At 36.3% G+C, this 26,180-nt stretch overlaps 1 protein-coding gene across 7 annotated transcripts in view; it reads right to left on the bottom strand.

Moving 5' to 3' along the window:
• Positions 1-26,180, bottom strand: part of ctnnd2a (catenin (cadherin-associated protein), delta 2a) — a 223,367-nt gene that overhangs the window by 48,867 nt on the left and 148,320 nt on the right. For all 7 annotated transcript variants that reach the window (XM_055037745.1, XM_055037749.1, XM_055037748.1 and 4 more), the window contains 3 exons: positions 20,222-20,354; positions 10,892-11,105; positions 87-273 (listed from right to left, as the gene is read on the bottom strand). In XM_055037745.1, coding sequence (XP_054893720.1) covers positions 87-273; positions 10,892-11,105; positions 20,222-20,354 — 534 coding nt within the window. The remainder of the gene's footprint in view (positions 1-86; positions 274-10,891; positions 11,106-20,221; positions 20,355-26,180) is intronic.

The raw sequence follows: 26,180 nt of genomic DNA, 5'->3' as shown, positions 1-26,180 counted from the left end.
ATGTTTTCATTGCACATAAACAAATTATAAACTATAATGGGTGCCTTAAGATGCTTTGCCAGCGGCAGCGATGTGAATTGTATTACCTGAGACAGCCTGTAGCATTACGCAGCACCTGGGAAGTATGAAGGTGGATTTTGCGATCATCAAGGTGACCAGGAGAAGAGTCCCAGTTGGAGTGCGGTATGATGACGCTGTTGGTCAGAACTGCCAGTGCATCTTGGATAATCGGCATCTTCAGGGCGTCACATGATGACAGGTTCCACAGCACACCTGCATGTGATGTCGTTGAAAATAAAATAGGCATCAGAAGGTGTGTTCACTATTCTGCATAAAAATGAATATTAAATCTCTGCAAGATTTTGAGAACTATTGATTTCAAAATATCAATTTCTTGCTTTGTTTTTAAAGATTTAGGGTATTTCAGAGAAACAAGACATTTCGAAGAATAAAAACTCTTTATTTGGATGTAAACTTGCACCACAACAGTAAATGCTTTATCTAGAAACTGCTCTATTCTGATCTATTTAATGATATTGACTGACTGGATCAAAAACCTAACTTTAAAGGAGCTACAATGAATACATTTTTATTCTGATGTCAGATGTTAATGAAGAAAAGCACCAGTTTAGATTGTATGTTATCCATTACATATTTTAAAGTAGATTAGTTCTTGGGACTTAGCTTGACTGCATTTTAGTTTGTCAATTTGACTTTTACTGTGAAATCTTACTGTAAGTTTAAAATGAGAGTTGTCTGCTTAAAGCATTACGAGCACTAAAACCCACAGCAACCCCCTGGAAAGCAAAGCAGCAGCACCCATCATGTGAATATAACTGCACAAGAAGAGATATCCAGCCATCTGAATTATGTTATATAATCTAATCGCAAACATTATAGACACAAGTGTGCACATTTTCTCATCTACTTGTCAGATGGTGTGCCAGATGGTCTTTGAAGGCAAGTGATAGCCAAACAGTTTCTTTGGTCAACTGAGGCACCGTCATATGCAGGAAAACTGCAAACAAACATCATCCGTATCATAAATGTAATAGTTAGCACTTGATGATTGAACCAATTATTTTTGACCAGGATGAAAGCAGCAGAGGGCAGGCACACACGGCCATGAATCAAAAACCGTGGAATCGGTACACATAGAAAAAAGGGCAAAAAGTTAAAAAAAAGAAAAGAAAAGTATGACAAAAGTAAAAGAGAGCTGGAGGCGATGAGTGATGGCTATGAGAAAATGTCAACCAGAACAGAACAAAAAGCTTACACCTCTCTGTTTACCATGGCACACTATAAGAGCTGTTGCGACTAAAGGCTGGTTTGGTGTCAGACTCCAGATGTCACAGGGTCAATGTGACATGTCATTTAGTGTCAGTTACCATTCAAACAGTGGATGGCCTCACACAGTGCTATTTGGCATTTGAAGCATACTGCAGAATTGTATTTATTAATCTTTTGTTAATGCTGTCTGAGATATAAGGAAAATTATATTCTAATTAAATTGCGTAAAGCTGAGGCAATGAAAATGTAAACAAAGAATACCACTTTCTGGTGGTCAAGTCTGGTTGTCTAAAATGTAAATGACGTTGAAAGGTTCTTATTGAAGCTGTTGTTGTTAAATGACCCCACTACTGTGCACCAACAACTTGCCATCACAATAGGCACCAGAGATCTTCAAGCCACTGTTTCTAAAACATGTGTCTGCATTGGAGGTTCTGAACAAGGTCCATCTGGATTCTACAAGAGTTTACCAAGTCTATTGTGGAGCCTATAGACTTGATGCTATTTACCGTTAGGTAGTGATCCCTATCTGATCCAGGTCTGACTACATAAAAGCAAAATCTTTATCAACATTTGACCCCAAGGTGACTTGTTACCAAATACACCTATTGGAAATCTTTTATTTTTCTTTTTTGTGTTTGGAGACATGCCTTGAAGAGAAATCTAACTAAAAACCTCCTGTGGTAGAAATAGGAAGGCTGTTACTACTAAACACAGCCTTCCACGTCGCTACAGTTTTGGCTACCCAGGCACTGAAGTTCTCTATGAGCACAATGAAAATCCCAGATTCAGGACAGCACCAGAAGACTCCCAGATCTCATCTGTTTTACAGTGCATAAGCACAGACAACAATCAAAACTTTACCTCTACACTGTAACTCACCAAAGAAACCTTTAACACCAAACTGTTCAGACTTGGACTGGTAAGTTTGCACACACCCACTGGATTTCTCTCTCCCTGGGCAACCATTGAGGAGTATAACTTTATCCAGGCGCTAGAATCATTAGTCCAAATTCTGTGTGGAGATATGCCTAATTAAATCAAGCTGGTTTCACACACCCCTTTTTTTTTTAACCAACAGTGAGATAACATTCCACATCCCAAGATCTAGAGACATTGGAAATCGGCACACAGAAACCTTTGTTTTTGCTTTGCTTGCCACCTTCCTTACATTTCACCTGACATCGATGTTCATTCTCACAGGTGTTAGACCCTTGTTAGACCCTTCCTGTAGCTTTTTAAGGCTGGGCCGGATCACGCTCCGGATCAGGTTCAAAATAATCCAGTCATTTCTCAAGGTGTTACTAGAAACCAAAATTACACTTTATATTTGGAGATGCAAAATCTGAACAACAAATTTCCAAACTAAATGTAAAGGCTTAAAGCATTTTAATTTATGTAAAAATGACCCTATATAGCAAGAGGGAGAGATCTGTTGAAAATCTGACACCATTTTTTATTTTATCTCAGGCTGTCTAAGCGAAGAGAGTGAGTGATTTCCTTTGTTTGTTCTGGACAGTATGGAGGTGGATGCCATATAAGTGAACATAGTTTCCAGTCCACTCATATTTGGCTCAAGGTTTACATCTTAACATAAAGACACAAGAGTTCCTTGGCAAAAGTCTTGCTTTGAATTAGTCAGGACTCAGACTTCAGCTGAGTAAAGTTCATCTAAAGTTTACCAAAAAAATTGCTTTTTATTGTCAATCAGTAAATAACCAATAGTTCTTGGGACATCCACTTCACAAAAACGGATGTCCCAAACTTGGACGATCAAAAACAATAGGTGGTGTGGTCATCAATATCTCTATACTTAATGAAGGTAAATGCATAATATAAAAAAAATAAATAAATAGAAAAAAAAAACTACATTGCATTACTGAATTAGGTTTAGGTTTCTATTTCATAAATAGGTGGAGAATTTAAAGCATCAGTAAGATCTGTTTTGAAAGGAGACCAAGTTCAACAGTGAGAAGATAAAGCAAATATCAGCAAAAAATTTTTTAAATAGCATTAAAACAAAGACAGGGAATTTATGATGAAAATGAGAAAAAATGAAAGGGGATTACTTAAAGCAAATGGCAAAAAGGTATCCTTGTGAGAGAACATGGGTGATAACGCTGTGACCTTGCCAGTTTTTAGACAGCAATCAAGTGCATGTGCAGAGGGTTTATCTGTGAGACGACAGCTGCAACATTTGTCTTTTCTGTTTTTATTAAGCTTGTTGTTTTGCCGCTTGTCTCTTTGCCTACCAACAACTTGGTCTTTACAAAAAAATAATAATAATATATATATATATATATATATATATATATATATATATATATATATATATATATATATATATATATATATATATAAACATACACACAGATTCAGCAGGACACTTAGCCTCAGTTATATTGTGTCTCTTTCTGTCCATCTGTTTCTCTGATGGTTTCTGTGTAGGGCAATTTATCAAGTGCTGATTAGTGTATGATAGCAATCACATTAAAACTGTGTTAGCTTTGATTAGCAAGAGCAAGAATCCTGACTCCTGGCTTGGGTTTCTTTACCTGCACAAATATGAACAAATTTGGATGTACATGTACAAGACATGACTCACAAATCCAAGAGGAAGGAGTTCTGGTTTGAATTATTTTGGAAATCTCTTCCCTCCCCCAAAAAACAAACAAATATATTTGATAGAACAAAGCTCAGTTTCTTTCTGAGACAATATTAATGTGTCTGCCATGAGATGACATTCGACAATTGTGAGGCTGACATATGCCCACCAACTCTCTCACACACTTTCCTGTTTCAGAAACATAAATCTGTAATGCTCGGCTAAACTGTGTGTCCTTCAGGACATAAAATCTTGAGAATTAAACTCAATGACATCATACTCAAGCCTTTGTGCCAGCGCATTTGTCCCGTCTCTCCGTCTTTACAGCTTAATGCCCCTCCCGTGAATAGTAGTCTTCATATACTTGACAGTTTCCTAGGAACTGGGTGGTTTGGGGAAAAGGGGAGATGATTGCATGAATTCATGAATAAATGAGAGTGTGACTTGTAAGGGGGAGAGTGAGACCTGTTAGTCCTCTAGTGGCTATGTTTTATTAAACAGCTTTCATCTTTTCAGCTCGGTAAGAATTACTGAGCCATCGGGTCAGGACCTGGTGGTGAGTGAAGCCATAGATGACATATTATACAATCGATGTAACAAAAAAAATCTATGAATCTGGAGGAAAAAAAAGGAAACCAATGGTCAACAATTTTGTCATGATCAAAAACTGATGACTTTACTTAAATTTAATCCAATTTTCCAGGTAGGCTGGTTTAAAAATCCCACTAGGAGAAATATTGTTTCAGAAACAGTTTTTAACAATACGTAATGTTTTCTACCAGGTCATTCCTGCATAATGTGTCCAGAAGAGTATTGTTCAATAGAAATAGAGAATGAGAGAGGATTTTTTTTTTCAGGACTGTCATTGTAACCTCTTTCACCAAACATTTATGTCATAAAGCTACTGAGCAAACCTTGTTTTGAGATAACAAATTACCAATAAAGCTGGCCATATGGGCATCACAAAACCCAAAGGAGTTCTTGAGTAGCTCTAGCATGGTCAAAATAGGATCTTATATCACTGTAAAGGATGAATCACATCAGTGTGTAATCTATTTTTAAGCGCCACAACTGCTTAAGCTGTTCTGTCTTTGGCCTCTTCATTGTCCCATGCAACTTGTTTTGATAATGAATATTAAATAATTTGTTTAGCCAGTGTGTTCCCACTAAGATGCAACATCTGTTCTTCCAGGGAGTCCTGTCTTGTCTAAGTTAGCCTTTGCAAGGCTATCAACACATCATCTGTATTTTGAGATGTGACGGTCGTGGGTTTGACTCAACCCCCCCTCCATATACCTATGAGGAAAATTACAACCTCTCTTTTTGGTAAGTGGGAAAAATAGGACAATCAGTGGTTTATCACATGCTTATGTTCTCCATTGTATTTGAATTATACTTACAAATAACGTAACTTTTCATTATTTTTTTTATCTTTAAAAAAATGCTGTTGTGTTTTGAAAATGAAGTATTTGTTCCCATTTAACAGATTCCTGAAGAAGTGCTATTTTATTTGACATTTAAAGGTCAAATCAATAATAAAATACCACAATTCAGAGAAGCAAAGTCATGGAATACACTTGGTTTCACAGAAGCACAAATATATTTTTAGTTTGAAGTAAAATAAAGTGATGGGATCTGAGCTATCAACTGTTGAAAAGAAATACAATTTACTCTAAAGTGGTATTTGCGTGTTGAGAAAGTGGGGTTTGCTACTCAGTGCAAACATTTAGGAGCATATATAGCAGTAGCAAATGCAGCCATGGTCCATTACATCAAGGTGAGACGAGGAGTTGGGATAGCATCTCCTATTGACACAGAAAGCTTTTGCATCGACCAGACTTTGACTGACAGGCCCGGAAGCCTTGGCCCCATGCTATCTATCTCACACTGAGACCCAGGGAGGCAATAAAGGGTAAAACATTACAGAAAAGGGTTTTCTGGTTGATGTAAAAAATGAAAGACAAAAAAAAAAAGCCCTTTTCCATTTTCTAAGACTTAAAAAGGTACTTAAATCACACAGAAAGGAGAAAGAATACTGAAATAACAGCTCACTGAAGTACTAAGGAGAAGTTTTCCTTGCCAAAAACAATCGCTTATATAAGAGACCATTACACAAGGACCATGCCTGTTGGTGTCATTTTAGTAAACGCTATGGTCTCAATGAACCTTTGAGAGTCCCTTCAATAGCTTACCATTAAGTCATTTAAGTGACCACTAGTACTGAAGGTCAGACATTGAGCAGAATGTAATCTGGTAAAGTCATGCCTTTAATGTCTCCTTGCTATAAAAACACAGAAAAGCAAGCGTGAGCTGATCTTTTTAGTTCTCATTTACTCTTTATCCACACACTTGGGTGATTTCTATAGTTCTTTAAAGGACTTTGTATAGATTTACACTGGCATGAAAAGGCAAACCGCTATGTAAATTTGGCCTAATTACACAAATTACACACTTAAACATAGACAATTAAGTACTTCAGCCTAACAGTCCACTAGTTCAAATGATTTTCTGTTGGCCAGTTAAGGACCTTTTCTTAATATTAATTTATAAAATGCCTATTTTCTGACTCGACCTGTTAAGACTATTTCAGCCTCAGCTTTTAGATCTTACTTCTAATGCCTCTACAGTCTGTGACTAAAACTGAAATAGTCAATGCGTAAACTGTGGAGCAACTCTGTAGGAAATTGAGCATATTTTAATAAAAACACCACTGAATGGGAAGAAATGTGTCTACAGTCAAAGCGGCATCACGCAGAAATAATAGAATTAAATCATTGCACACATCCTCTCCATAATGATCTGTAAGAAATTAAAGCACAATTGAAATGAAATTAAAGCAGCGGTTTTGAGAGGGGAATCGTAGCACTGGCGGAGTGGTAAATGAAGACAGTCTTTGAAATACGGCAGTGCTGGCACACAAGCATGCAAAATGTGAGATTCAATGCTAAGTACCAGAATAAACAGACATCAGAACATGTGTGACAAAGAATCACACTGCCTGCAGCAGGGGCAAACTGGACAGATAAGGGCAGAGACAGGAAGAGCCAGAAAGAAAGGAAGACCAAATTTCATAGTGTGTCTGCTTGAGTGAGATCATGATGGCTATTTATGAAAACATCATCTAATGTGACCTGCAGCAAATTTAACCTGGTTTTAGACAAGACTCCAAATACACACACTGAAGCACTTCAACTCCAAGCTATTTTTGGACATTCGTCTCTACATAATTTCAATGAATTTCCTTCAAAAGGCAAAATCTACTGGATATTATCCCTAACGTCACTAATATATAGAGCAGAAAAGACTCTTCAAAAGCTGCCACATGAAATCTGAATAATAATAGAAAACAACTGTCTTTTTAGGAGCCCCTCAGATCGTTTTTGGATGCAACAATTTGGTTCCCAGTAGGACACAAAAGCAGCTTCGTCATTCAACGCTGTTGTTTGCAAATGTCGCTTGTGCGTCAGATTTATGGTCATACCAGAAATGTGCTGTATTAAATAATTGCTTAACAGTTTTTCAAAGACCAATATCATTATGTAAATGTGCATCCAGTGTTTTTTTTAATTTGCATCACTAGTGTTAGATCCTCGTTCAATGAACCCATTCACATTAACAGTAAAGGCCAGATCTGCCATCCACTATTCATTACATAAAGAGCTCAGGGATTTCCTCAAACTTTTGTCACTAGGTTCAATGTTCTTCCAACATCAAAACCAACATCAAAACAAACTCTATGTGATTCAGTGCAGTTTCTCTGATTAAATTAACTGTTATACGTACACCAACAAAATGCTAATTCACACCGATGACTTGCACAACATCTCCTGATCAATGATACCAGTTTCTGTTCCGCATTCATTTACTTGAGTCCACTACAAAAGGCCAATATTTTTTCCCGGTCGGATTTGGACCACTCATTTGTGCATCTACCAGCTTGCCCCATTTTAGTCCAAGTGTCTCCATGGATGCATTTGAGTCTGTGAACAAATCACTCCCTGTTGTAGTGTCGTGCATTGGCTGGATATCTGCATGCTCTTCCATAATCTCACAGTCTTTCATTAATCCACTGACAAAAATAAGCGAGTGGGCAGTATCACAGACATCATAACTCTCATCCAGAACCAAGAAAAACATTTCAAAATTGTCTGATTTCTTTTACAGCTGAAGCAACAACTTCCTTGCAACCTTCTTGATGTCGTTACAATGCCGAGACAGAGAGAGAGAAAGACATTTGCAAACTTGCCTTGTTTCTCTGGGTAAATTAACGCTACTGACTCCTTCACACTCCCAATCATAGAATGACTTACAAAATCTTTCAGTTTTGGTTTATACAAAGCTGGTCTTGATTGCTGCATCCCTTAGAGAGTGGAGTTTTGGAAAACAAACATACAAAAAAAAAAAAAAAAACAAAAAAAAAACGTTGCTTTCTAAGCTCAGCCAGATGTCTTGTGATACTCCTCTCCGCAGAATAAGGATCAGCCTGATTCTTATACTGCTTTTGTGTCCAACATCATAACTGCATTCATGGGAGTTACAACTAACCCTAAAACATCACTAAATTATGTACACACTAAGTACACAGCTTTGTGGCCGATTTGAGAAAAATAAATATTTAGAATTTTATGCCTTGTTAAAGACTCCGCATTCCATGTCAGGTTTTTTTTTTCTTTACTCCTAGATGACATATGTAAGTGCTCAGACCTAATTTCTTGAAAGCTGTTAACCACACTTGCAAAGGCACAAAAGCGTAGAGATGACGTTAAAAAAGCAATGATGACCTCCAAACTAAAAGCTATATCATTGCATTGCATGCGCCAATAACAAAGTAATGGCATTTATGTTTCTTTCATGAAAGAACAAGTCACTTTCTGTATTTCCTGCTGCATTACTCCAAAACAGTAATTTTTTCGTCTACTCTAGCTCTCTCTAAAGTCCATCCCCGTCTCACAGCAAGTGATCTGGGGGAATCCTCTAAGTATATTTAAGTATGCATGTGTGTGCTTGATGAGCTTTGTCCCATTGCAGATAGAGCAGGATTGAAGGTCAAATTGAAGATGAAGGGCTTCTTTTAGCTTCATTTATGTATGAATGTGTGAACGGCTAGGGTAGATTTATGGCATCTGAAACATTGTCTTTGACTGAATGGCTGCACTCACGCCTTATCTTCGGAAATGTCTTAGTCTATGAGCTACACGTGTTTTTTCTTATCTTTGGCCTAGCCTGGTGTCAGGTGACACAAAATGCAAAGAGGGAAACAATGACATTGCTGGTGCTGTGCAAAAACACAGCACCAGCACGACGGAATACACACAGAGACAAAAGCGGAAAATGTGATAAAGGAAGAATACAAAACATAACAATGGGACAATGAGAAATTAGAGAGAAGATGTTGTAAGTAACAGAGAGTGGAATAATAATAGATTAGCTTTATTCTTTTGTTGTGGCCTCACCAGCAGGAGGTGATTATAAGAAATTTTGAAGTGCTGACACACGCAACAGAAACTCACTCACTCAAATATCACCTCAATATGAATTCTCACATTTGTATTGTCATGAGATTACACACTACTAGGTTTTATAAGAATACATCCTATGACACATACTGTACAAAACTTAGACATGCAAAACAGGGTTTTAGGTTATCGTGGCATGGAAATGAACGAAGCAGCTGCTTTCATAGTACTTTCCGAAACTATAAAGATTACAAAAAGAAAAAAAAAAAAAAAAAAAAAAAAAGGGAAAGTAAAAAAAAACATAAATACATGTCGAAGAAATCTGAAAATAACACTCACTGAACTGTCAGAGGTCATGCAATGTCTGTGTGGGAGTCTAAATGTATTCTATACTCCTTTTGCTTGCACGTATTTCTTGGACCATTAAAATTAGATAAAGTATGTGTGTTTGTGTTTCTGAGTTTGTGTGTGTGGGTGTGTATTCCAACTAGATAACTTTTCTTGCCCTCAAGGTTAAACATGGTTGGCCGGTGAATGTCAGATTCTATAATTGCTGCTAAAATCTTGAATTTGAGGAAGGCAAAGTTATATTTTTAAAGCAAAATGAAATACTTCAAAAATAACCTAATGAGCAAGAGAAAAACAAAAATAAATGTTTTGTGCCTCGAAAACATGAATGATCAAATAAAAAAAATAAAAAAACGGAGTACGCATACTATACTACCTTCCCTGACTTTATTTATTAACATTCTTGCTTGAAGACTAACCTTTTTTTATTTTTTTAAACAGATCTTGAGGTTCGTTGCAGAATTATTTAGAAGCTTCAGTGATCAAGTTCTATAACCTTGGTTTCTTTTAAGTAAAAAGAAAACTTTTCTCAAGTAATTTAATTCTGTTAAAGATGAATGGAATTAATTCCTCATAAAATAATTCAGTTTCAAAAGTTAGCAAGTAAAAAAAATTAGACAAGTAATGGGATTACACTTATGTAAAGATGCATGTCATTTACTAGTTACATAAATGTCTGTCTTAAGTTATACTACACAAAACTAATCTTTTTTTTTTTTTTTCTACTAAAACAGAATCAAACATTTAGAAGCATAGTCAAACCCTGAAGGGTTTTTATGTCATAATTTCAGTAATGCACTTGATGCCATGAGGTGGAATCTTTCTGAGTTTTGTTTCATCTAAGATATAGATTTTGAGAGTTTAGAGTTCAGGTGAACACCAGACTATTACCCATTTTAACATTTTGTGATGCCAACAAATTGCCTGACTGGGAGGTTGTGACTGCAGTCAAAATTAACAGGTACAGTGAGGATCAAATTAATATGGAGTATTTAGCAAATCCATACATCTGCATGCAGTTTATTTTCATACACTCGCAAGAAAATACCAATGTGTTATTACAAAGCTGAAAAGTCCTGCACACACACTCAGACACATGTAATTATATCCTCTCCTAAGGCTGCTGTCATTCTGGAGCATAGCTAGCACCAGTACCAGGAGGTGAAAAACAAGTTAATTGCAAACACTGTACCTGTTACAAGCTCTCTGATTTCCACATCCCCAGTCTTCCTAAGCAGACGGACCAAAGCAGGAATCCCCCCACAGTTCTTCAGGGTCACTTTGTTCTCATCATTGGCTTTGCCATATACCAGATTCCTTAAAGCTCCACAAGCGCTCCGATGAACTTCACTCATCCTGTGATCCAGCAGATCAACCAACAGCTGGATGCCTCCCTGTCTACGGATCTGAGATTTAAAGACATAGATTAAATTCATTAAGATTTTTATTTGTCATGAAGGATTAAAAATAACTACCAATAAATGGAAGTCTTCAGAAACGGAAACAGAAGATACTAGATTATATTATATAGTTTATGTCCAACAAATGTAGATAATTAGAAATTAGAAATCTAGCAAGAAAATTGAATGTACAAAGAACATAACCCCCCCAAAAAAAAGAAAGAAAGAAAAAAGATTTGTCACAAAAACCCAAATTGTATAAACAAACACATTTATATCCAAAAACAGAACTCAAAAATAGTATTTAAAAGCATTGGTGGAAGTGAAACATTTAAAATACAACTGAAGAAAAAAAAGCAATATTTCCACACAAACATACAGTTTTGTAATGAATGACCTCAATTAAAACAAAGAGTAAAGAATATAAAAAATGTCTTCATAGACAAGAATGGCTTTCTTATGCACTCATCAATTATATAATAATTGATGAATTATATCATTTGAAGTGAGAGATTGATTCGGTGCCTTTTGATGTTTAACATAAATATTGCTCTACTGAGAGGTTATTGTAATTTTTATAATACCTATGATAAATTCTTACAATGTTTACTGTTATTGAAGCTTGTCAAATCCTTGAAAAGAGAGTTGTCACCTAAACTTTTCATCTGCATGGAATTCTAAGAAAGTTTATGATCTACAGTGGCACAAAAATTTTCAGTAATCATTGGCTTTAACACATAAACTTACACTGGCACAAACAAAGTTGCTGCCGTCTATATAGTATTAGAAAGGGTAGAAGGCTCTTAAAGAGACAGGTGCCAATTTCAAGGCATTACATGCAGCTATAATGCAAAGACAGATTTCTATAAAGTTGTTTTTGATATAGATAAGTGCTTTGTACGATAGGGGACCAAAACTGCAACATTTGTTACATTTTTAGGTAGTGTGACATTTGCTTTCACACTGCACTGTGATAAACAAACAAAACCCTTTGAGCAACCTGTTTAACGTCTCGCTTGCACAGCCCTGAGAACCACTGCAGACAACAACACAAAAATCTCTGAATAAGACCATGAGCACGACTTCCTTCTTTCTGAAATGAAAACAAATATGGAATGGTGTCAGATTTGAAATGAAGGTAATGGTAAAAAGTCCCTTTAAGTAAACAGTGTCCACAGAGCTATCTATAGAACCGTGTGAGTGTTTGCTGGTGTGTGCGCGTGTGCAGGTGTGTATGTATATATGTGTGTAATTAGCCTGCAGTATCTGCCACTCTCGCCAATCAGATTAACAACCCAATGTGGGCTAATTAAACATAACATGACAGCTAATGGCTTTGCTTTGGCAAAACTAACACTTAATTACACTGACGAAGGAAGGAAAAGGAGTTTTCATTCAGTAAAATCAAAATCTATTTCTCTTTTTAAATACTTTCCTATTTTGACATGCTTGTTTCTTTCTTTCTTTTTTTTCTTTATTGGATAATTTGACTACAAATATCTCTATTATATTTCTTCACATAATTGTAGATGTCCAGAATGTAGAACCTATGGCGAAGGTAAACAGTAAGTACTCATAATCTTCTGAGAGTTTTGGTTGCATGACATTGTGCAAAAATATTCAGCTTTGTCCCAAGATTTAACGAGGTTACAGGTGATGCTGTTGTCATGACAGTACAACTCAATATGCGTATGGGTGTAGATACCTTTCCATCTGCTAATGTCAGGGTCACAAAGTAATGGAGAAAAAAAAAAAACAAAACAATGATACAATCTACACACCCATTGAATTTTAGGGATTTATTTGGCATATTTTGTTAGTGAGGGCTTCAGGGTATAATTAGTTTGTCACAGAGTGCCACATTAAATTGATCGCTGTTAACTTTGTGTTGTGTGACTTTGCAAGGTTTAAGCTAGATTTAGATATTTCGATAATTTGGTAAATATCAGCTAATTTACAGTTAAAAAGACTAATTTTGATGTAGTGCATTTTTTATGATTGCAGACCAAGAGGACAGCTGGATTTTGAAATAAATTGTAATTGCTGTTATTACACGTTTTAGTCAGCAATTTAAATAAAATTAAAGTGAAAATAATTATTTGTTCATAATTGTGTTATTTTCCTGTTATTAAATAAGTGTCCAAGATTATTATTGAAATCTTCAAAAAGTGGTAAATGGGATCATTACTTAAAATAGACCAAGATGTTTAAAGATCCAGTCAGACACTTGGCAGGTTGCAGGTTATTATTTTTCTGCTGATATGACACTCCATGTGATGCTGAATCTGTGGCAGATGGAACATCTCCTCTTTTAAAAGAAGTGAGAAAGCATGACCAATTAACACCAGATGCAGCCTCACTGTATTTGCTTTATGTGTAACAGAATACATTTTGCTAAATACACACAAAGTCACAAACGTTCCCAAATTTAGAGAATTAAGCAAACCAATCTGTAAAAATTTATGATTATGCCCTGAATCTCTGAGAGGGCAAAACATCTGATGCTATTAGCCCAGTGGGAAGCACAGCAAGGGCAATCTGGCGTTGCGCATAAAGCCTTCCCTCTATGGTGTGACACATAATGCTTTCCACCCATGGCGGAACACATGTTGCCTGCACTCTGCGCTTCTTAACATAGTCTTTCTTCCGATGTTGATTTTTAAATCCCCCCCACATCACTTCTGCACTGCAGGGATTTTTATCAACCACAGGGAGTCAAAGAGTCTAAACAGCATGTGTTTGGTCCAATCAACAGGGGTGTAGGGCTAATCACCAAGACAGGCAGCTGTTATCACCAGGTGACTTGTTGAAAGATGGATAAGTTAACAATTGCAAGGCATCACAAAATGGTAAGGAAGAAACCGGAATTGTTTATGGCTTCAGGTTTTTGAAACTCTCTTGAGTTGGACTGCAAGTGGCAAAAAAATAAAATAAAATAAATAATAATAAACAAATAAAAATGTCAAATTTTTCAAAGTTACTTCCATCATCATCTTATCACTTCTGTATTATTCTCCCAGTGACTGTCACCTGATATTGATCATGAAATGCAGAAAACTTGTGTGTGTTGTGTGACAGTATGTCCTTCTGCAACACCAGTTGGATATATTTTGATATTTTTGAATATATAGCCATTCTGATACATAGTCTAATATGTCAAAACTCCTCAATTGAGGGGAAAACATTATGATTTTGGCTGTTTTGTACAGTTATGAATACATGGCGAGTTTAATAAATTAATCATTAATTAGATTGGGCCATATTCGACATCATTTTGGATAATAACCTTTAGGACGATGAGCCATGGGTGAGTCCCACAGCTGACAAACACTTAAGATGTTAACAAAGAAGTGCCCTGAAGAAAAGCACATTAAAGTCAAGCAGTGGTCTAGCTAGTCTCCAGGATCCAATCTTAAATCAAATCTGGGCAGGAGATGAAGCTTCAAGAGGATTTATAGAGCTCATATGTGGGCTTTGACTGGGTTTTTGCAACACCTCTGACTTCTTTTTCTTCCTTTTAAAGCTTTCCTGTTGTACATTGCTTGGGCATTGTTCCCTAACACGGTGTTGACTGATGGCTTCGCATCTAAGATAGTCACCCATTATCTGAGTGCAACCACTGCCACAGGCTGTTGCTTTTTCATGACTAATATTGACCTGGATCACAAGGAAGAACTGTTTACATTAGGAACTGCAGACATGTTCATGGAGATTAGAACTGAATAAAAAATGCTGTGCTTGAAACTGCTCAGTAAGTTTCACTCCTGATCTGCCCAGTTAAAATACAGCAATTTTCCACCCAACTAAAAATTCTGATTAGAATGAGGGCATTTCCTCACTGTTGCCACTTTCAAGCAACTGTAAGAAGTTAAACAGCTCATTATCCTGCATAGAGTTGTACTTTCAAATAATACTTTAAACTCAATATATAAATGCTGCTGCTCACTCAGTTGAGCCTTTTAGGTCAATCCAAATTTCAAATACTTTTAATGCTTCTTGCTTCCTGCTTTACACCTGCAGATCAGCCGGTCTTGTTTTGTGAAGCTGCCATGAACATTGCTTTTTTAAGAATGTGACTATTAAGATGATGAAATTATGGAATCTGTTTGCAGTATTACTGATAAATTGTGTGATTTGTGGACATGAAGTGTCTGTCTTTATTGTGATCGAAAATATTAAAATCAAAACCAATTAGATGATGAACTCCCAAGGGATGCGATTTTTACACTTATTTGGCATTGGATATTTTTCCAAACGTTGTTCTTTTAGATGCAACTTTCTAAGACAAGATGTACAGCCAGATAAATTTTAAAGAAGTAACTTTGCTTCAGTCCTTTACTAATTGCTAACTGTTTACCAACTGTTCTGAATTTCAAGATTTGACATTTGCAGTTTCTGAAATGGCTGTATTTTCATGCTGTTTCTCTGATATATTTGTTTGTATATATCTGGTCAAACTTTCTGACAATTATTTAATTAAGTAATACAAGTAGTAGCTGCCATTGCCACCGAATCCTTTTTTCTACCATTTAAAAAGCTTCTATTTTAACCTGTTCTTTTTTTCTTACTGACATAAATGACAGTGTAGAACCTGTTGGTTGTTTTTTGTACACTGCAGGACACATTTAATGTAATTTTATTACATAAAACACCCAAATTAAGGAAGTTGTCTTTTTTTTTTTAACCATGACTGACATAAGATTTTGCCCATCTAGGAATACCTACTTGTGTCCTTTTTATGTTTGTGGAAGGGTTAATAGGTCATTAGGAAAAGACCCAGCAAAAAGCTAAACGAACTGCCAAAATAATTGTTATTCTATTTCATCTAACAGAGATTAGAGGTGCATATTGATTTGTCTTTGTTTTCTGCTGTGCAGCGGAGGTTCACACCTGTCGGTAACCCATACCGACAACATTGCTTGGTAACAGTTAGCAGAGGTGACAGGTGGGAATGTGGGAATCAGAGATGGAGCAAGCATAAGGCTTGCTCCACGCTTGAAAATTAGAAACACATGGTGCAGAGTCTGGGATAGCAAAATACTTTAAAAAGGATGTGTCCGTTACATTTTGAGATGGTTTTAAGCACGTGTCGCATCTTTTAACGTTCTGTAAATTTCACAGTGCTGCTCAAATCTAATGACACGATTGAATTTCTTACATCTCTGCAGACAGTTCCCACAAATCTGAATTGAAAGTGATTCACTCCATTTTGGTAGGCAAGTGCAGCACAGAGTATAGCTGAACTGTGGCTTTGAGATCAACAGACAGAAAGTATATGGACATTCTTAAGTGAAAGATACAATAAATCACTGCTGTTGGGATAGACCTGCATTGAATTCTAACCTAAATGTGAAAATATATTTGCACAGAGAATACATATATATATATTAAAAAAAAAGAAAAAAGTTATTTTGTAAAATTAAACATTTGAAATCACAGCATACCAAAATTAAATAAAAACTTGGTATCTTGTTTAATGACACCAAAGACTATTGATTTTAACATAAAACAGTGTCTCAATAATGAGGACATGTTTAAACATCCAGGTCCTAAAGGACTGGTCGGACAGCTTTCCTTCTGAAGACAATCAAAAACAGGCTGTAAAAAGTTTGAATAGCATCGTCTTCTGGCATCCTTGCTGATATCAAGAGGGTTTTTTTTTTTTTTTTTCCTTGACATTTTTCCAAGGCTAACTGCTTTTTAGTGTCTTTCAAGCATGGTCTAATTGGGTTTTTGACTCTTGGCTAACATTTCTCTCTTGACAATTCTAAACTGGGGCAACCTGAGTGCTAACCCACAGCTACCCAATAAGGCTCTGAGGACAGGACACAAAGGAGTCTTTAGATCACCAATAAGAAAATTCATAGCTTTGAAAAGTTAACACAGATATTTTACTTACTTGTTTTAAGAAATAAAGTAAAAAAAAAGAAAATAGCTCTTTGCTTCCCTTTTCAAAGCAGACATTTTGTTTGATCAAGGTCAAAGACAAAAGTAGTTAACACTTTGATGGGTTGTGAATAAAGACTGTCATATCACCGTCATGAACATGACATTTTCATAATTTCTAAATAAATACATTTCAGGCACTGTTAACTGGTATCAGTGGCCTAATTTAAAGGATTCCCACAAATCCTCAGCTCACATTGCTCTGTATTTTGTCATGAAACATTTGGACTGAAACCGACTGACTGATCAGGTAGAAATAAAAACTGTTAGACGAACAGAGAGCCAAGAGAACCTTGGATAAGATATTATCCAAGGTTTCAACCTGTTCAGGCAGCCTGGCAGAGACCAGTGTCAGTCCCGTGATTGGTGGCTTGTTGTCCTGCAAGAAGTTGTGAACAAAGTTCAAAAGCTAAGGTACTGCTGCTGCTACTGGGGCTGTGTGAGTCGGACACACTTCCACTGGCTCTAAATGCTTTGAATTATGTTGATCTGTGTTTTATTTATGCGTTGTTTTTTTTGTTTTTTGTTTTTTTCATTATGAAGCTGTGGAAAACACTTTCAAAGTCACAAGGTGTGTTAAAACTCAATTTACCTGAACAAACCACTCGAGTTTTCTAATCTAGGTAATCAATGGAAATTCTTTCTATGTTAAATTGTTTCCAGCAGAAAAGACTACAGCCATTGTCTTTTTCTTGAACAGAGAGAAAAAAGAAGGGAATTATCACTAAAAAGAACAAAGTCTGATTCATTTTTTGTGCAAATTGCAGGTAAAAAGCAGGCCATTTACAATAGGTGTGGTCACATGTTCAGTTTAACTAACGATTCAGTCTTAACCATCCCACAAATCACCTGTACAAACAAATGTGTACATGCCGTTTGTGTCTATTGTACACAAGTAAACAAGGATTTTGTCCAACTTTACCTCAGAAAGGATCTCATGGCCTAACCTTTTAAAAGAAATTTCTCAAAGAAAGAACATACATTTTGAATCTTTAATCCTGGTTAAAATCTTGACAATAGGTCTAGATTCAGTCAACATAAGGGTCATATTTAGAAACTTTTAATTACACAGAAGCATCAAGTATTACAAAATGCATCTGCTGGATCTACACCAAGTTGAGGTGTATGTTATTTCCTAAAATGTATTTTAAGAAATACAACTTAATCTTTTCATATATAAAGAAGCTCAAAGATTAAAAGCTTAAAGTCAAAACAGTGATTGGGATAGTTTATTTTCAGGGTAAAGTTTGCGTTTATAAATCAAATAATTTTCACTGACATCACAGAAGAGATTTATGTTCTTGTAGCCGCTTATTGGATGGATCTTTAACCAAATTAATATCCCATATCTACCTTGGCACTCATTAGTCAATGTGATTTTTTTTTTAAATTAATGTCTGTTCATGAGACGAGTGAAACTGAATGCAAAACTTGGTGTAGGACAGTGATGGGTTATCTGTTTTTTTTTTTTTTTTTTTGTTTGGTTGGTTTTATTTTAACCAGATGCAACAAAGAATGCATTCTTACAGATGAAATGTGTGTTATTCATACTAAAAACTAATTTATCATCTTTTACAAACATGGTGAATAGCACTGCTGCCTCTTAATATATTGGGAATATGTACACAAGTCATTTAAATAATTTGCATTGAATACTTGAATTCCGGCAGAAATTACATCAATTAAAAACAATTAACAAAGAAAAAAATACTTGTGTTTCTTTCAGAGTAGCAAGGAACAGTGTGTGGGAGTGTAATGAAATGTGATGCATTAAAAGTGATTACATTCTTGTACCTGAAAATGTCTGAATGTGTGTAGGTGGGCAGTAGTAATTAGTAACTGAATTGAAGCAATGGTTTTGAATTTATGTGTTCAAGTTTGTTTCATTCATCAAAGGTTTTAACTTATTTTTCACTGTTTTTAAATATAACCACTGTATCTGGTGTAATTATAGAATTTATTTTATGCTTATTTATAACTGAAACTGGCTATTTACACATACAAAGTATAAAAAAGTTTTTCTCATGATCTGACGTCACACAAATACTTTTTAACACTTTCTTTAAACTGAAGTTTAAAATTAATATACCTTCAAACATTTTGCAAAACAATAGACAAAGATGTTAAACCTTTGTAAGAGACAACATTTCAAAACAATTATTTAGATACTTAAAGGTTGGACACAAATGTGTCCTCTAAAAAGAGAGTGACCCTAAGTCTACCACCAAATTAATTGTACAGTGACTTAAGTGTTTTGAAGAGACCCAAATCTCAATGACAGAGAGATTTGTCATTGTCTGAACAGTGCAGAAAAGAAACCAGAACCAAAAATCAGACTATTGTGTGACTTCTGAGATGTTAGCTCCCTTTTTTGTTGTCATTTAGGATGCAAAACTAATGTTACGTCTTCTAACAGACTTAAATTAGCAAAAAAGTTGTGTTAAATGTTAAAGTCTGACACTGAGAAAAAAGCTTCCATCTCTCTTTTTTTTGTGTATGTAAACATCTGTTTTCGGTTGTACATAAACAGCTTCAAATAACTATATTTGTAAAAGATTATAAAGTCAGTGCAGCACACATAATAGATCAGTGAGCTGCACTGATTTATTTCTAATGAGATATTAAAAAAAATTATATACTGAGTAAAAAGGCATCAATGACCCTCTCTACATTTACTGGTGAATCAAATGCTTGAGGCAGAATGAGAGGGAGATTAATGTGCTAAGTGTATATTAAGAAGTAACAGAGGTTGGAGAGCTAGAGATCTGAAATTTAGAGAATTTGAATGAGGCAGTGTGATTGGGTTTTAGCACCTCGAGTTTTATTAAAGGCTGTTTAAAAGGACATTAAAGAAATTGCTTCTGGGAGACAAACCACCAGCTCTAGATTCAATTGAACCTTATTGTTTCAATATATCCAGTTCAGTAAAATGTACATTTTCAGCATGGAAATTGTGTTAAAGTCTATTATGTATAACATCACTAGAGAATTGACTGGCGAATAATAAACCTCTGATGCTTTTTCTTTGTAATCTTTAGAAGATGACATTCCCTTGTTTCCTTGTCAACAAATTTTTAGTTTTTCATCATTCATTTTAGATTTCCTGTCAATGCAGCATGAGTTATCAAAACTTCACCAAAAACTAAAAGACACCACTCTAGACAAAACTAGCATACCTCAGCTTTAATCTTGTTGTCTCCGAAGCACAGATGCTGCAGGTAAGCTGCAGCATTGGACTGCACCGACGGGAACTGGTGTTGTAACATCTGGATCACCTCTGGCAGCTCCGGATCTCTCCACCCAAACTCTCTGTGGAGCAACAGACAGAGGCACTTTGATTTCTTTAGCACATTAACAAGGCATCCAGCTGAAACACAAGAGATTACCTGAGACAGGTCCAAGTGATTCACAGATTTTCCGCCCAACATCACAAAAGCTGGAGACTCAGATATTCACTCCCATGTTTACACAGCACTCACAAGGAGACTCAGGAAATCAAAAAGACAGAAAGAAAAAAAAAATTCTCTATTTCTCTCTTTAGTCAAACAAATGCATTTTTAAAAGAGAGTGCTTTAAAGAAAGCAACACAGTGGGACTTAAATCACAGACAGCACTTGATGAATGAGGAGTCTACCAAAACACGTTCATTTCCATCCGACACACAGGAGATGATAGATAAAACAATGAGCCCAGCGGGTTAAACAGGTAGCGACTTCAACGCGTAGAAGTAAATGATAAGAGAACAAAAAATAGAATTAAAAGAGAAAAAACACACCTCACGCCGTTTCCTAAGCTCTATCTTAGATCAAAGATGAGGACTTCATTCAAAAAGGCCACAGAGGAAAGACATACAACTTATTACCTAAAAACATACATGATAATTTTCTGACTCATATTTGCTTCTGGAACACGAATGTAAAACTCATTTGACGTGTTAAGCAAGAGGAAACAAGAGGGCAAGTCAAGAACATAACTGTGTTCACTACTTCTTTAAGAGAAAAGAAAAACTTTGGTGAACTACCTCCAAACTACAAAAGGAGAAAGCTAATTTTCACCTGCGTAATTAGAAATGTGTTAGAATTTTATATGAGCAAGAACCCAACCAAAAAAATGTAAACAAAATAAATAAATTGTGCAGCACATTATGTGCTAGAAGACTGTCTGCTGAGGGGGCAGGTTGAGTTATGTTCTGTACTTTCAGCTATTAGAAGTTTACACATCTCTGAACACAGTGGACAAAGTGAAATAAATGTTTTGTCCCTTGGTAGTACTCAGGAAATGGCCTGCTTTATTGTGTTATCCTGTGCTAATAATTGTTTTGCTACAGGCCCCTAAATGAGGAAATTATAAGTGTGCGCGCACACACACGCACGACAGTGTTACCTCCACCTAGTGTAATATTTTCTCCAATAACTACTCTGCCCATTGGTCACTACTTTAAAAGCTATTTGAAAAATAAATAAATAAATGAAATGTATGTTGAAACTTCACAGCCTTCATTGATTGAAGTGTTTGAGGATTGATTTTTGCTGTTTCTGCCTATGTGGTTACAGGTCTGTGACAAAATGTGGGTTCTGCAATTCCCATCAAGCTATAATGATTTGTTTTACCCCCAAGCCCAGCTCAACCAAACATGAAAGAAAAGGGTGATCTGACCTGCCCAGAGAGTGAACATTGATGGGGTAAAGGACGAAGTGAAACTTTGCATCCAGCAGGAAAATAAAGCCCCGCCGCTCTCATTTCTGGCGGATCAAGTGAGTGCTGTTTATGAAATGTCTGCAAAAAGCGGCACATTCACAGGGAGTAAACATGGCTCTCAAAGATAAAGCAAGCTCCAGCATGGACAGCTCTTTATCTGCCAAATGATAAGTGTTCTTTCAGCACGAAAACACGACCGAAAGAGAGTGAGGGAGGAGGAGGAGGGATTCCCAAGGCGTTTAAGGGATTTAGGAGGAGAGACCCTCAAACAGGTCTCCTTAAATCACAGAGCCAGATAACATCAGGGCAGGTTGTTTGTTTATGTGTGTGTGATGGGTGTGTAGCAAGTTTAAGACAGCATCATTATGTGTGTGTGTTCTTTTTTTTAAAATTATTATTATTTTTTTTGTGGGCATCGTTGCATCGGTGCCCATTGGCGTCTGCTACACTTTCAGTGTGCGTTTGTGTATTTGCAGATCTATTTATATTCATTTGTGTCTTGACTTAAGAGAATGTGACCATGGGGAGATGTGCTGATGTGTACTGCTGTTTGTGTGTGTTTGCGTGTGCGTGTCATCCATCCCCTACAGCCTTTCAGCTCTGTCAGTGTAGTTAATAGAAAGCAGAGTGATCTGCTGATAAGATAAGCATCATGGCTCGCCATTAATTAAAAAACCCCTGGTAGGGATGGAGATGGCAAGTGGGGAAGAGCAGAGGGAAGGAAAAGAGAGCGAGGGAGAATTAGAAAGAGAGTAGATGCAAGTACCAGAGCGTTTAGGGGTTCATCTGGCAAGAGGAAGCTGGCAGGAAACTAACTCTAAAACAAGAAGCCCGTCATGCTTGCACAGGTGCCAATAAGAACAAGAGCATTGGTTTATGCAAACCCAGGTGACATGCCACTGATATGAAACAGCAGCAGGCAAAAATAAAAAAAACAAGAAAAAAAAAAACAGCCAGAAGAGAGCAACAATTGCATAACACATAGTTGTGAAAAAAGTTTGGGACAAACATTTCAAATTACTTCTGAGAAATGTGCGTCACAATGCATTGCTTCCTGCGTGGCATATTATTTATATAACTATCATCTTATAGCATACGCTTTGAGGTTTCTCAATAGACTGGTGAAGTCAGTCTCTGATGCCGCACAGAGCTCCGTGTTCCCAGTGAGATGGGTATGTTTGCAATTTCTTGAGGCGTGCGGAGGCGTGATGCAGCAAAAATATTTTAGTTAAAAAATAAAAAAAATTAGAAGTGGCAGAAGACAATTCTTAGACGGTGCTGGAGAAAGGGTGGAGCTAGAAACAGAGTGTTGGAACAGGCATAATGTGAAGAAGATTCTATGAGTGTTCGGCTTTTTCAGGTCAACACACAACACTTAGAGAATGAAGGATGGAAAAGGGTATCATACAGATTAGAAAGTTAAGGTTTTTAAATGAAATACAATCATTGTCTAGGATTTGGAAACAGAATTTCTACTACAATACATTTCTCTTTCCAAAACCAGCCTTCCAAACTTTTGCACTACTTTATTATTTGGCAGGCAGCTGAACGTAACTCTGAAACATCATTGTGTCCCTTGGTGCGGGGCACATCACCGAACAAAATAATCACCCAAAAGATTAACATTGTGTGAAGAGCTTCTTCCAGTGGAATAAAAGTTTTATGCCGACTACGTGGAGTAATTGTGTTTTGAGTCAATAAATATGGCCAGAAAGTGTTTTGTAGATTTTAAAGCATTTAAAATGCAGCAGCATAAAGCATGTACTTTAGGAGAAACCAATAACCATCGCCCAATTGTGTATTAGTTTTTCATTTCAGCAAAATTATAAGACATGATGCCATCAGAATGTAGCATTTGACACAATTAGATCACCAGATAAATCAAGCAGCATAGTAAATAGAAAACAAGCATTATCTGTAATGAGACACATATTTGTGTTTAAAACAGACATGTGTCCTAGCTAATGTCAGCCTAGCATTAAAGCACAAAATCTGTTAGAGCAGAATGAGAGTTTTCTGAAGACTGAAACAATATCTCTCAATGAAGACAATGCTGTGTGTTTTGAAACAAATAATGAAAGGGAAGAATTATAGAGCCTGCAGAATCCTGAACATCACAATCTAATCTGATGCTTATTACACTGTAAAGTCAAATCATTTTTTAGGCATGTAAATGTCATCAGATTTCATTATTGTCAATAAATACCAGACAAGGTACTCAGATTCGTGTTGGAGTCAAAAATCCCACATTGGAACTTTTCCGATGCTGTTCTTGCTCAGTAAATAAATAGTTGCAGTACCATGACAAATTTGATCACTACACTACATGTATTGTAGTGACAATAAATGTCACTACACAGGACATGTATACAAAGTATTTCTCTCACACACACATTCAAAGCAAAGTGTTACACTGATTTCACTGTTGTTACAAATAGCTCCACTGCTTCTCAGAGTAAAACAAATACCAAAGGTTGCAGTCAATATATGAAAGAAAAGAATTATGCTTAACAGGTACAGCTGTTAACAGACAGCTTTGTCTATTGATTAAAATACCCAAGTACTTTTGTAAATGAACACCTTCAGTTATGAATAGTTTTGAGAATTCAACGAGGATCAAGAATGTACAGTATATGTTTCAACAGGATAAATAATAATGTTGTGTTCTGCATAGCAACTATGTAGAGTTCACTCGCTCTTATTCCTCTTTTTTTTCCCCCACCTAATATGATGCATGATAGTAAATCACATTTTAAACATTAATCATTTAGGTCTCTGAGGCCCATTCGCATCCATCAACACTGACCACAATGAATCTGACTGACAGCTCCACACAGGAAGCCTGTCCCGCTGGCCTTAATCTGATTGGACAAGGCCTGTCATGTCTGTTAACTGATTGGAGGGTCAGGAATGGGCAGCATCGCAGTGTGCATACCAAAGCAGAGACTAATTAACACCAAAGCATCAATCTTTATAAATGTTGAACAGAGAAGATAGAAAGCATTCAGAAAACATAAGAAAGCATAGGGAGGAAAGAAAAAGATAGTTCCCTTGTAAAACTCATTTCTATTTATGATAGAACAGTGTGTACACATTATATATATATATATATGTGTGATTTTGATTTTGTAAGGTAAAGTAAATTGTGGAGTCCAAGTCAATAACACATTTCACCAAATCAACAGATGAACTACAGCATTAATAGATTGTAGAGGAAGATGCCCAAATAGTAGCCCAAAGAGTTTTTCAGCTCTGTGTAATTAAAAGTGCATGTTAATTAAGATGCTGCCCAGAGAAGAAAACATGCCCTGTCAATGTCTCCTACTGGCAAATGCTTGAAAATATAGTTGCCAAACACCTACTTGGGATTAGGTAAAAGTACAACTCAACTCAGGAATAAGTCTAATTGGGAAAGAGTTTGAGCTGTTAAACCTGCACTGAATATAACATTCACTACAGCTTGAGATGTATAAAATGCATATTGCCCTTAACTACAGGAAGAAAGGTGGAATAGATGATTATAGGGAAGGAAGGAAGGATGCATATATGGAAGAATGGTGAGGGATATTGGGAATGATGTCTTAATTTTTTTTTTTCATACTTTCGCTTTTTTCCATCTACATCTGGAATTTACTGAAATCAAATTTCAGACTTTTCAAAATTGTGTAGTAACCCTCCAGTCCTGAATTTAAAAGTAATATTTTATACCGCTGCATCCTGGCATCTTTATAACCTTTGAGAGGTGAGGTGGATGAAACTGCCTAATTAGTTTCTTAGGCATTATTGGCTGAGATAAAACAACCATATTTTAGGTCACTGAGGGCATAAGGTGTGTGTATTTTGCTGTTTTCTTCCCCTTTGATTTAAACTTTTGAAATTAAGTTGTTTTGAATTTTTTTTTTTTTCAAAGTTTATGTCTCTGCCTTCATTTTATGCTTCAGGCCAAACAGCCAGGTCAAAACAAGATCCAACAGAGTCACTGCTAATTACAGCTGCACAAACCAGTGTGTCTCCTCAACCTGCTGTGATCTGACTCAAAAATACATCATGCTGCATACATTAAGGAGTTGCCATACAACTCCTTAATGAGTCGTATGGCAGAGGCCATATCAGTCCTCATTAAGCAAATACAGAGGCTTTGCAAATTATTTAAAAGTAATAAGTTTCAAGTTCATATTGAAAAAAGTTAAACAGCCCCTCAAATAATGTCTGTACTATCATGGCAACCAAGCTGGGTTTTCTGAGTTGTTGTGTCCGAAGAGCCTTTTCACAATATTGGATGTTTGTCCAATTTAATTTTAAAATAAATCTCAGAGTGGTGCTCTGCAGACTCTGCAAGCAGCAAACAAATAGCATAGCATAGCCTCAGTTAAAGAGGATCAATGAAATAAGGAGGAGAGGGCGGAGGGATGAATGTGGTGCTCGTAATAGCTGGGC

This window comes from Poeciliopsis prolifica, unplaced genomic scaffold (assembly GCF_027474105.1).
Source record: "Poeciliopsis prolifica strain line A6 unplaced genomic scaffold, Auburn_PproV2 SCAFFOLD012, whole genome shotgun sequence".
Taxonomy (NCBI): Eukaryota; Metazoa; Chordata; class Actinopteri; order Cyprinodontiformes; family Poeciliidae; genus Poeciliopsis; species Poeciliopsis prolifica.
This window is presented reverse-complemented; position numbering and strand designations above follow the sequence as displayed.